The sequence below is a fragment of the Haliotis asinina genome, chromosome 6 (assembly GCF_037392515.1).
Source record: "Haliotis asinina isolate JCU_RB_2024 chromosome 6, JCU_Hal_asi_v2, whole genome shotgun sequence".
Classification (NCBI taxonomy): Eukaryota; Metazoa; Mollusca; class Gastropoda; order Lepetellida; family Haliotidae; genus Haliotis; species Haliotis asinina.
The window spans coordinates 14,131,337-14,145,000 of NC_090285.1; the positions used below are offsets into that span (position 1 = coordinate 14,131,337).

At 41.9% G+C, this 13,664-nt stretch overlaps 1 protein-coding gene across 1 annotated transcript in view; it reads right to left on the minus strand.

The window, feature by feature from the left end:
• Nucleotides 1-8,724: 8,724 nt before the first annotated feature.
• The window catches only part of LOC137287143 (uncharacterized), a 9,790-nt gene continuing 4,850 nt past the window's right edge, over nt 8,725-13,664 (minus strand). Inside the window, exon 3 of the mRNA XM_067819309.1 lies at nt 8,725-12,837. Coding sequence (XP_067675410.1) covers nt 9,330-12,837 — 3,508 coding nt within the window. The 3' untranslated portion in view covers nt 8,725-9,329. The remainder of the gene's footprint in view (nt 12,838-13,664) is intronic.

Sequence of the window (13,664 nt, forward strand, 5' to 3'; positions counted from 1 at the left end):
AAGAAGAATGTTTATTGGCAATATCAGACTTATCAGTTAATAAATTATTACCATCCTTGAGATGGTGGACAGTAGATTTGGACCCTTTGCCCTTAATTCTTTGAACCATATTCCACACCTTTGTCATAAGTGTACGGGAGTTAATTTTGAAAACATAATTTCTCCAAGACTGACACTTATTCTGTTTAAAAGTGCGTCGAGCCTTGACATTTAAAATTTTCACTTTATCTAAATTATGAACTGTAGGATGGCGGCGATAATATTTTTCGCATTTTTCCTGTCCTTTCTGGCCTGTTTTCAGTCATTAGTAACCCGTGGATGTCTATGTGGAGTTGCAGTGGACTTTGGCATAGTTTGGTCAGCAATGCCATTGACTATATCTGAGAACAGCTGTATAGGATCTTCGATATTCACAAAAACGTCAGCTTTTAAGTGATCAGTGCAAAGTGTTTCATATAATGACCAGTCGGCCTTGGTGAAGTTTCGTCTCGATAAAGATGGATCATCCCCAGGGGTAATGCTTTTGAGAAAGCATCACTCCCACATAGTGATCACTCCCACATAGATCACCATGTCCTTTAGTTACAGAATCATAGGAACCATTTGGATCGCAGGAAGGTACGAGTTTTTTAGCCTCATTGTAACTAATGTTCTGAATAGTTTTGATTTTATTTATCTGCATCTACCTTTTCCATGTGGGACAATCTTTGGAGGAGGATGAATGTTGACCAGAACAGTTGACACATTTCTTAAAGTTGCTATCGCAATCTTCGGTAACATGTGTTTTCTCACCACAGTGTGCACAAGTAATACTATTTTTGCAAGAAGTTACCCCATGGCCAAACTTTTGGCATTTAAAACACCTCAGTGGGTTTGGGATATATTGTTCAACTGCAAGGGTGCAATATCATGCTTTGGTAGTTCTTGGTGGGGACGGAGAGACGAAAAAAAACAAATAAATATTTGTTTGAATTACTTCTGAGTGCTGACGCCGAGTAAAACGTTTCACATGTGTTACCCCTTGGTCTTTTAATTCACAAACAATGTCAAGCTCAGACATCATCTAGGAGGTGATCACGGTCCTTTACAATGCCTTTGCTTGAATTCAGTGACCTGTGGACTGACACTGAAACAGGGAGTCCAGCCAGGGTAACACGAGACAGTAAATTGGTGGCTTGCTGGCTTTTGGTACATTCAATTAGAAGTGATCCAGATCTCATACGCTTGATATTCTTAACATCTCCTGCTTTACCATACACTCCTTTTGAAATCGCAAATGGATTCAATTTGATAGGCTGCTTGTCCGGAGATTCTAAAACCAGAAATCTTGGCCAATATTCAACTTGATTAGGAGGTAGACAGCCCTCATTAGCATCATGATCATTGTCAAGATGACGCTTCTTTTTCATTGGGGTTTCCAGAGCCATGTTGAAGTATTATAGATTCATCACCCTAGCTCCCCACCCACCACGGAGTATCGTAAAGACAATGCTATATACAAGTGGATCTCCGACTTGCAACACCAAGGGTTCTGGGATGATATACTCCAGCAGAAGGATTAAACAAGTAATCAGTCTACCAGATTGGCCCATGAGCCATCGTCTTCTGGCACCAGCATCTAGGCAAATTTTATCACGTTAGAAAATTCATATATCATACAATATATACTCAAAACCAATTATGTCAATATTGTGTGGAGTAAAACCAATCCAAACAGTCATTGAGCAATGAAAGTTAGTGCTCAGGGCTGGGCATGACCAGCCGATTGGGTGAACCGGGTCCATACAACCACCCTTCTAGGTGAAGTAAGGGTCGAAGGGGTGTGTTGAGCAAAGGAAACGCGGTTACAGGCTCCCAGTGCCTTCAACCTACAGACTCCCGTCCTCCACCGACACCGGGCCGCAACCCACGACAAACAGGTTGGTGGACCAAATATGCCCTCGGATCCACACGGGGGTGTTGGCGAGCTCTTAACGTTACCCAGCACCCACCACGAGGAGGTGGATTGCCACGGGTGCCTAAACCTATTTATAGTTTTGTTGCATTAATATTTATGTTTTATAAATCCACGTGTACACAAACATCATTTGATAAACACTGTTTCTGTTGGGTATCTTATGTCCCAGTACGGTGTAAAATTATAATCCCACTTGAAGACCAAGACGGGGTAGCCTTGTGATCAAACCTTCGAAAGACCCGAGAAAGATTCCCATGGGTACAATGTGTGTTAATTTCTGTGTCGCCTGCAGTGATATTGCACACACCTCACTCATTCACTAACTGACTCACTCACTCAGGTCCAGGCAGTCCAATCATCTCCTTGGGATTACGATGGCACGCAATCAACCCAGTCACCGACCCTGGCCACCCGATCCACATAACCGACTCCCAGAAGCAAACAGATCTACTGAGAACCGATTCTCACTGGTGTCTTCGCAACAGAAACATGACTAATTGCATACAAAAGTACCAACTAGTTGCAACGTGTGAATGCTTCTCGTGTCCTCTGGAAAACATATTTTCCAAAGGGCCCGTGCCTAGATTTTGGAAGCTCTCTTAGCGCCAAGTTAGTCTTAAGTGCCATACATTAACATTAACATACGACTATCATAGCGCTAAGAAAGCTTCGAAAATCTAGACCCAGATTTATCAGTGGAGTGGGTCAGCTTATTGAACTGAGGCGCGTTGTACGGCAATCAGTAAATGTTCTGCAAATCTGTCAAAGTCCAACGACGCCACTTCCAAATGTTACTGATAATAGTTTGGAATATACATGTGAGAGAATGAGTGAATTTAGTTTTACGCTAAACAACAACAACAACAACAACAATCAAGATACTTCAGTCATATCATCAAATTTATCTTAATATCTAGTGAATCATAATTTCAACATCACCTATTTCAAACTAGTTTGGCAGCGGCCATTGCACTTCGGTTTGGCTTTGAAGCATTTACATCTGTGTGTTTGACATTTGCTCTGTCCAGAGCAGCCGCATCTCACAAACCCCTGTCCACCACATATAGATGAAATGAAATTTCATGAAATGACTTAAGTATACTGATTGTTGTTGCACTAAATGGCGCAAAATGGCTGACCATGATAGTCATTTCACGAAATGACTGAAATGTTCAGCCATTTCACGAATTGACTCATTTCACAATCTGATTGTAAAATATACACATTAATCAGTATTATTTGATGCATCTAATCACTTGTAATTGTACTAAGCTCCTCCTAATCCTTGCAAGCATGTAGCTTACTCCGTCGTACAGTGTTCTCTGACAAACGGATATGCAGAAATCATGGAAATCTCAAAACTTGACTCGGCCATTAGAAAAGTTCAGAGGTCTGGTACGGACTTGATATTATATCAATTGACATTGTACGTTACAAAAATACAATTAATCGACGCAAAAAACACATGACAGATGTATCCAGTAAGCCAAGTGATTTGTGAATCACTGTACAACCTCTTGCTGCCTAAATCTGTCTATAAAATATAGAAATACGATCATTTTAAAGTTTGTTTACAAATTTTCCGCTGAAGTGATAAATGAGACTCATGTTTCTGTTTGGTTAGAATTGGTCTTCAGTAACCCATAATTGTCGTAAAATAACTAACGGGATCGGGTGGTCAAGCTCGCTGACCTGTTGACACATGTGAACGCAAATTGCGTATATTGATACTCAGGCTAATGATCACTGAATCTGGTCCAGTCTCCGTTATTTACAGACCGCCGCCATGAACAATGAAATTGTAGAGTTACATGCCCTTATTCAAATAGTATCTAAGGCTGTGCCGTCACAGACAATAATCCCGTGACGTCACAAACAATGAATGACTAGCTGAGCTCCATGCAGGATGCCGTCTTTGCGATTAGCTGCCGATTTATCGTGACGGTCTCATTTTCCCAATATGGAGATAATACCAACTCCGTCGACGAGGTAAGTTACATATTATGTCAGTCAGGAAACAATAACAACTGAAGTGCTGATTTAAACAAATAACCTGTCACAAGATATGTCTGATAAGAATCACAAATATGTACTGGCAGGATGCGCATGAATAAGATGGTTTTACCTGAGGATTCGTTGGGCAGATTCCTCAAGGTTGATGGTACTCTGACATCAGGTCAGTTGCAACAAACTACGCCTATATTCCATAAATTATTATATTTTTTCAACTATTTTTCTGTATCTTGAATTCAATAAATCGCTAATTAGGAGAGAAAACTAGTGGTTCGTTTACTTTCATGGGTGTACACTGTCGTGTATCTGGCAGTTTGAACTCATAGGTTTCCACTGTACTGCCGAATTCACAAGCAAATACATACATTGACATATTGTTTCAGGTTACAGAGCACAGTTAACAGAACTCTCTGTGGAGAAAATTATGGTAAATATAATTTATGTTGGGTACGGGGCGGTGGGGTAGCCTAGTGGTTAAAGCGTTCGCTCGTCACGCCGAAGACCCGAGTTCGATTCCCCACATGGGTGCAATGTGTGAGGCCCATTTACTGGTGTCCCCCGCTGTGATATCGCTAGCATATTGCTGAAAGCGGCGTAAAACCAAACTCACTCACTCACTCACTATTTTGGGTACACTTAATTGACGAGTATTTATGTGTAGTTGTCTGACTGTATGTTTTCATAAAGCAAAGAACCAATGAAATAAACTATAATTTATTTGTATTTATTCTTAGAATTAACGACGATTTATGACCATTATCCAAACTGCAATAATTAATCAATAGATAATTTATGCTAATATGCAAGATATATCAGCATGAGAACTGAACAAGGGTTGTTTTTGTCAATTCAATTGTATGTAAATGGATTTATTTCATTCCTAATGTATTTATTTATGTATGTATTTTCCTAAAATGCCATGTATGTTTCTCTGACAAACCTTGTCAAAAACGTATTTCTCGATTTCAGAATTTGGAAAAGGTCCCAGAGAAATGATTCATTTTCTGTGTGCACTCCTCCTTTGTGTCAGTAAGTATCTGATCTCGTCCTGCAAGGGCGCCATAATATACAACGTCATATTTATAAAATTAGTTATCCTTTAACGTCATACCTAATTGCTGAGATTTACTGCGATAACCTGTCTGGAAGAGGGAAAGGAGTGGGCATGGGGTGTTGTTGGGGGCATGAAATCTCAGTCCCGTCTGTGGATTGTGCATCAGCTCTGCAATCTGGCTCATTGTCTATACTGGATTATTTTTTCAATCTCGAAGAGTTCCGGTTTGGACAGCTCCCACTATACATGTATGATATATATTCATGCATCTAAATCATGTGGCTATACGAAGAGGAACGAAGATGATATACCTAAACATAATACTCAACCGTGTACAATGCTTAATTTGTTTTCTTTTTCTTTTTCATCCAATCCAGTAATCCTTGTGGGTCTATTGTGGTCACTGAGGAAGTGCGTCCGGAGACTCAGATGTCCATGCAGTGTCCGAGAATCTCCTCTCGATGCTGCCGAGCTGGGTGAAGCAGACTCCCTGGCTCCACACGAAGACTACAACCTGGCTCCCAACACCTTGTGGTGGGAGGTCGTGGTCGAGAGAGTGGCAGAAGATCCAACGTTTGGACGGGATTTGGTGATAGCACCAGAGTACCTGGTGGAAGATGAGGTTCTGAGATACGACCCTGACTACTGTCTCAAGTCGGGCGCCCTCTGGTGGGAGGTTGTGGAAGCACAGGAGAAGGCGGGAAACTGAATACAGAACTTTGGGGGTCAATCATCTCTGCTGATACATCAAGACAATCACAGAACTTTAGTACTGTGGGCTCATGTGGCTTTCACTTTAATGCATCATGTATCTATAATATTTTGTTCAATCACTTTTCTTATTTTATAAGTCACTGTGTACACTAAACATGTTAATAAACTACTGTTTTGTGTTCGGGTATCGTTCCCATGTCGTTACTCAAGCAGCATGTTATATTCCGGCTTCAAGACACAGACCCAGCGGTGCGGTGACTTTAGGGTTTAAAGGGTTCGCTCGTTACACAGAGCGTTCAGATTCGATTCATCAAATCGGTACAGTGTGTGAAGCCAAATTTGGTGATCACCGTCGTGATGTCGCTGAAAGGAGGCTAAAACTAGATTCACTAGCTCAGACCCAAACAAAACAGGGACTGGGCATCGCTCATCACGGTAACGTTCGGGAGATGATCACCAGAGTCATCAAACATGATCACCTGATCCACATTAACGACTAACAGAAACATACGTGTGGATCAAAACTTCTCACTAGTATCTTCACAAGATAAGTACAATACATTGCATACAAATGTTGTACCAACTAATCGCATACTAACTAGGTGTGAATGCCTCTCAGGTCCTCGCATAAATCACCTATTCCATCCCTCCTTATTTTTCACAGGAGTCGGTAAACGTGCGCCCATTGAATCTAGACGCATTATTGAATCTTGACGCATTAAATGGCGAATTTTGTTAAACGACTGCATACAGAGTCATTGGGAATAGATGGCTTTATGATGCAACTAAGTCCAGCGATGCCATTTCCAAAGGTTACTAGTGGGGCGCTGGGATAGCCTACTGGTTACAACGTTCGCTCGCCACACTGACAACCCGTGTTCGATTTCCCAAATGGGCACAGTGTGTGAAGCCCATTTCTGGTGTCCTCCGCCGTGATTTTGATGGAATATTGCTGAAAGCGGCGTCAAACCAAACTCAATCACTCACTCCAAATGTTTCTGATAACAGTTGACTGTGTTCCATCTTATCCCCGAAAGGGCAGGGGGCAGGTGTTCATACTTTCAATCACTTGATTGCTTATTGCAGACCGTCTTCATGAAGATGGGATATTGCTGAGTGGGGACTGAGCGAGTTTAGTTTTACGCCGCACTCAGCGATGAGTGGGGACTGAAAACAAAAGTTCACTTTGTGATGTTCAAGACAATTACATGTATCTGGGTCATTTGTGTGTCTCAGGCGAAGGAAATAAGATGCTCATATTACTGGCCAAGATATCATATGTCATGTTTGTGATGCGACGGCCCCATTTCCGTTAGTTCAAGTTAAGCAAAGATTAGCGCAGAGAGTCATTGGACGGGTCCCTGTGTTTGGCAGCTTGACTTCCGAGAGTTTCCTAGGGCGTCAGCGATGCCCAACAGGTGTGATACATGTGGTCTCACCTTAGGTAAGTGGCAAGGTTTGTTAAAAATCCTCTGTTCACCAAGCAAAAATTGGGTACCCGGTGGGATAAGTCAAGTAACTATAGCCTTCTGGCGCCTCATGGGCAGCTTGGGATTAATTCTGAGTAGTAATGTATTAGTGTTTTAAACATGCACAAGTGTGTGATAACATGGCCAGTGTTCCTATCATTAATAGAATCCGCTACTTTCGCAGAGTCAACGTCTGACTGGCTTTCGTGATTCAAGTTACGAATACGTTTCGAGAAACAGAAAAGAAAATAACTGATTTTGTCCAGCCCACTAATTTCATTAAAACAAAGAAAGGAAAACGGCCTTGTCGTTTGAGGAGCCGCGTGTACGTAATACAAAGTTGCGTCCCTTGCTCACGCTTGAAGTCATGCATGGAGGGTTCGAATCCCTTTTCGCTGGGAAATTGTCTCGGTTTCTCTAGATCACACATTGTACTCTGTGTCGCCAAGGCGGTGATCGTTTAATAACTTCATCACTTCTACAAGCTGACATTCGACACCGACATATAACGCGAATATTGTCAGACAGATCTCACTCACTCACTCATTCGATTCGGTGTTTATAAATTTCAGAACACAGCTGTTTTGGTACTCGTCTCCGGATATAATGATCTCAGACATAAAATAATTGGTTTTCATCTACATTAGCATTTTGTCGTTTTACTTCGTGTTCGAGATGTTTGTTTCAATGATTATGTTTCTCGAACACTTTCAAATTACTTTTATCGATGAAAGCTTCTTAATTCTATTATGGAGTCAAACGTGAACATCGGGTGGTCAGGCTCGCTGACTTGGTTGACACATGTCATCGTATCCAAATGCGTAGATCGATGCACATGCTGTTGATCACTGGATTGTCTTGTCCAGAAACGATTATTTTCAGACCTTCGCGATATATAGCTGGAGGATCTAGTCTGCAGTAAATAGAAGAGCAAAGCGGTATCCCCATGGTCACTTCTGACAAAAGTCCAAATAGTTCGGGTCGGTAGGAAAGCGTTCGCTCGTCGAGCGGGCCAAAGGTCGGATTCGACTCCCTGCAATGGATGCAATGTGTAAAGCCAGTTTATGGTGTCCTCCGCCGTGATATTGCTAACAGCTCACTCTAAATCCTAGTTTCCTCCAATAATGCTTGTAATTACCAGACCCGTCCTCGTGTTTCAACGTCTTATAACAGGTATATACTGTGAAAAGCGGCGTTAAACACACGTCACTTAATGGCTGCATGTGTTTTCTAGTTTAACGCAAGTGGGCTTAAATTCTTTCAGTTAACCCTGCATCAAGTAAAGGCAACAACCATACAGTGACGGGAATACGATTGCTTTTACCAAGCCTCTAGCATATAATCCACCAATTTCACGTCAGGGGATACCAGATATGACCTTGACGCATGTGCCATTGTACATAGTAACTGTATAGAGAATCGATCCCCGACTTTAGGCTCACGAGTGAACCATGTAACTTCTGGCATATCTGATCACCCCAAGACCCGATGAAAAAACAAGGACAGTCACCTGACCATATTCCGAATGTCTTTAATAGAAGAAACGAATGTATCCATACATAATATCAGTAAGCTTGAATTTTATTGACTCACTGTGCCCACATTTGAACAACATAAAACAGCTAAAAACAACAAATTGCATTGCCTCAAACGAAAATTCCAAACAGAGAGAATTAAAAGGAAAAGGCAAACTGAACTAAAACATTCGATGTGAGTTCGCTGCATATTCAACGTTAACCGGACACATGTAGTGCATAAAGACACACAAGGATGTGGATCTCCTGCCAAAATGATAAACCATCTAAGATCCTGTGCCTAGATTTTCAAAACTCTCTTAACGCTAAGATAGTCGTAAGTGTCATACACTAACATTAACTTACGAGTATCTTAGCGCTATGTAAGCTTCCAAAATCTAGGCCTTGATATTGTTCGCATGAACATGAGTCAGCTTTGGCTTGTTAGCGAAGAGATCAATTTATATACTAATGCATCATTTTAATTCCATTAGTTCCAGTGTCTTCAAAATGAGGTAAATGCGGTGATATTCACTGTTCTTGCAACTCAGCAGCATTCTTATCCAAATCGTAAGGCTGTGAATAATGCTGCTTCCAAACAACTTACATCAATTCATTGCTTGTCTTTGTCTACGAAGGTTATCCACCCGTTCCATTTTTTCTGCTAGCATTGCCTTGAGTCTTTGAACTTTATCACTAAGAACAACGTTGGAGGTAGATGTGGATAAAATCTCTGTAGCTTCTGGCTCATGTCCTAACTCAGGGTCCGGAGCAGGAATATCTGGTACAAACATATCTATTTCCTCATCAGGTTCAGAGTCTGGGTCTACTTCCAGCTCAACGTTCATCCACTCTTCATCTGAATCCTCTTGCACATCTTCCTTATTGTTCATCTTAGTTTCAACAATTTCCTCATTCTCGGGAACAGAGAAAGGTTCAACACATTTGGATGATTCTTCAGACGAGTCTTGTGGGCATGGTGCTGCCTGATGGTTTGATCCTGAGATTAGAGATGACTCACACTGCTCGGCTGATTCTTCAGTTTCACAGGAGGGTAAGGAGGCAGTTTGAGAATTGTCAAATATCTCCGAAGTAATAGCTTGTGTTTTGGGTTCATCAGTCACCGAAATATCGGCAGGATATTTCACTGGAGAGGTATCGCTGAAATCACTATAAACACAAACTTCAGAAACAACAGACAGAGTCTCTGAAGACGGTGACTGGGGTGGCCTGTCACTATCCAGACACACCGACTCCATCTTTGACTGGCATGACACATTCAATGTTTCTTGAGTGAGAGGCAAAGTTGAAACTACTGTTGGTGTCCCTGGGGCTCCAAAAGCTCCCGGAGTAGGTGCTATATCCGGTACACCCAAAACATACTTGCTCCCATTGGAAGAAGACATTTTGAAAGTGCCAACAGTTACCTGTTTGCCAGGCTGGTGGGATGGAGACTCTTGGCAGGATGCTGGTCCCTCCTGCCTCTCTTGGGTTTTACTGGCTGGTTTATTTTCGTCGTCGTCTACGCTAATCTTTCTCTCAGCTTGGACTGTCCTGGAAAAACTTGGCTCGTGATTACCCTGCTTGTTCTTATGTTCTACCACCTTCAGTTTGCACTGATTACCAGGCAGATGTCGCTTTTCACAAAGTCTCATTAAAAACATTTCACGACATTGCTTTGGACAAATTTCGTTTTGTTTATTTTTCTTCTTTTTCCTTTTTGATATTTTGAGATTTGATGAAATGGAAATCCGTTCAACGACAACAAAACACGGATCAAAGATGACAGGTCTCATATTTAATTTCAGTTTGCGGGCGCTTTTGGGACTTGATGACGAGTAGTCTGTTTTTAGACGCTTTGGCACTTTTCGAATTCTTCTCCTTGGCGTAAGTCCATCATCATTTGAATCTTGTATTGTACTACTGTTAACCCCACTTGGTACATCATTTTTGATAATTGGTTTTGTGTCGCCAACGAACTTAGCAGTCTGACTATGCTTTCCACTCTTCACACATTCAACTTTCCTAACTTTCGTCTTTCCAGGATACAAGCAGGAACTAGATTCGGAGTTACCTTCAATCTTCACAGATTCATCTTTCCTGAGTGTTGTCTTTCCAGGATTCAAACTAGAACTAGATTCGGAGTTACCCTCAATCTTCACAGATTCAACTTTCCTGGGTGTTGTCTTTCCAAGATTCAAACTAGAACTAGATTGGGAGTTACCCACAGTCTTCACAGATTCACCTTTCCTGGGTGTTGTGTTTCTAGGCCTCAAACAGGAATTAGTTTCGGAGTTGGGCGTGACTTTCGGTATAACCTTGTCCACGTCAAGTCTCTGGGTCTCTGTGTCTTGTGCGCGAGTCAGTGAAAAAACTGATTCTATCCTCGGCAGACCCCTGTTTGTTTCTTTGTGTACTGCTGCATAGTTATGTTGGTCAGTAACCAGCTTAATCTTAGCCTCTGGTTTACTCGAAACAGTGAAAGAAATGCCATTATTGTTCGCAGAGCCACGTTCATTAGAATTTGTAGAAAAGTTGTGAAGATTTGTTACTGGGGCTATAGGAACTGGATTCTGAGTGTTTGTAGTGACTATGATGGTTTTCCCAGCAGATCCTGAGGGGACACACTGGTTATACACTAAAGGAAAAGAGTTAGGAGATGTTTGTGTCATCACTACTGGCATGTAATAGGTTTGCATCACGTCTGGAACGAATGTGATTGGTGGAGCAGTCAGTATGGGCAGAACCGACTGAGGATTCACGGGTTTCATGGGGTCAGGTTTTACAGTTGCCACTGACTTTTCTGGATACACTCTTACAATCACCTCTTTGTGGCCGTTACCTTTTTCAGACTCGTTCTTATTGGATTGAGGCCTATTTTGAGGTGAAACATTAGAATTAAATGCATCAGAAACTGGAACAGGAAGTGTTCCCTTCAGAGAGGCTGATGCTTTCTCGACATTTTTCAGCATCCTCTGCAGGACCAGGTCCATATCGTTTTGGTTATGTATGTTGCTCTGAGGCATTTGCGGATAAGTGTCAACGTAAGCACCACCAGGAAAATGTCGTTTTTGTACTGGAACATTCAGCGGTGGTTTCTGCCTTGGTGATGAAACAGTATGAGTAGTGTTCAACCCATCCTTACCGCTCTGAGTGTTAGATAGCACATCCTGTCCTTTGACCTTTAGGTTGGCAGCAGCTATATCCCTGAGGCATCCCAAAGCACCTGTAGCTGTCTGTGTAACATTTCCCATCTGCGACCCTGCCTGTTGGCTTTTCATATTCCCAGTTCCTCCTAAGATTGAAGGTCTGTTAGTAACTGACGTTTGGGGTGTTGTGTTCAACAGTTTTGAGGATTCAAACCAAGGTCCAGTTCTTGGAGTACTAGTGTGACCTCCAGTAACTGGGACTGAAGCACTTAACTGTCTTAATATTTCCGAAGCCCCTTTAGATTTGCTTTCTCTGTTTTGAGTAGACACATCACCCTCTGTTGTAATAGTACATTTTGGAACTAAATCTGGTTTGGGGAGATGTCCCAAGACTGCTTGTAAAGACGAAGAAGAAGTCTGAGCGTTTGAGGATGGTGATGTCATTATTTCATAGCTGCTTCCGTTTGCAGAACCGTAAACTGATATCTTTTGACTGGATTGTCTGCATTTGATGGACTCCAGAACATGTTTCCCAGGTTGACTCTCCAATTTGGTCTGTTTGGGTGGAACTACTCCAGGTGGAGCAAGAGCCACTACAGGAGGGGCTTTAATTCTTTCTTTCATAGTATAGCTGTGATCCAATACCCAATGGTCATTTGTTGTGTTGTGAGAATTTACAGAAGAAAGCATCACAGCATGCGACTTTGCCTGAGACTCTGTCAGAACAGATTTGTTCGGACCCGTGCTTGATGCAGAAACAGGTGTAGAATTTGTTTTGTCTGGAGGATCAATTCGAGGTGGACCTTGAACATTAGGAACTTTGCTATAGAAGAACTCTTTGATTTCATCGCCTGGACCTGTCACACTCAATAACTGATTTCCCTTTGTGCCTGGAATACTTGCAGACGCGTCTTCTGTTACCGATATTGTTCCCTTGTAATTCAACACCAGTCGAGCACACACGTTTCTGTAAAAACATGAGAATACTCTGAATGAGTGTTTAATTAATTTACATTGTAAAAATCCATATTATTGTGGCTTATAGCATATAATTATCAACTGGAACATTTCTAATATCGCGTGAAAGCTTTAACAACTTATTAACTGCCTTGGAAGAGAGAGTGAGAGGGGGTGAAAGCCATTTTACGCCACATCCAGCAAGATTCCATCACAGCAGCCTGCAAGCAATCAAACCTGTATCAGAACAATAGGTTGCAATGTCAGTTCAGCGATTCTGAGATATGTAGTGGCCCTAAGCAGGGTCGCTGATGCCCTGCCCAGTGTCGGATTCACTACAGTACGGTCAAAAAAAAAGAAAAAATACCAAAATCAACAATATTCCAGACACGTCATGAGACATGACATGAGACATGAATCGAACCTTGCATGATTAGATCCAGAACACATTTGGAGCGAGTGAGTGAGTGAGTAAGTGAGTGAATGATACGTACACATTCGGACAAAAAATCCACTGACTGACATCATGAACATGCTCTACACAGTATGGTGGATGCTGTTTAACACTGCATTCTGCGTTATTCCAGCTAAATGAACGCGTCCTTTGGACAATCAAATCAGAATAAGACAATGAATAAAGGCACATGGCTTTATTGGCGTGCGTTAAATACCCAATCGCAGCCTGATCCTCGATCCGGTTAGTCGCTTCTTACAACAAAGATGAGTTGCCGAATATCACATCATCCGGGTGTTAACGGGCAATTGACCAGCCAAGAGATTGAAACTATGAGCACTCACTCACTCCTTCACACAGTTAGGTCACCACCCTTGCCCTTC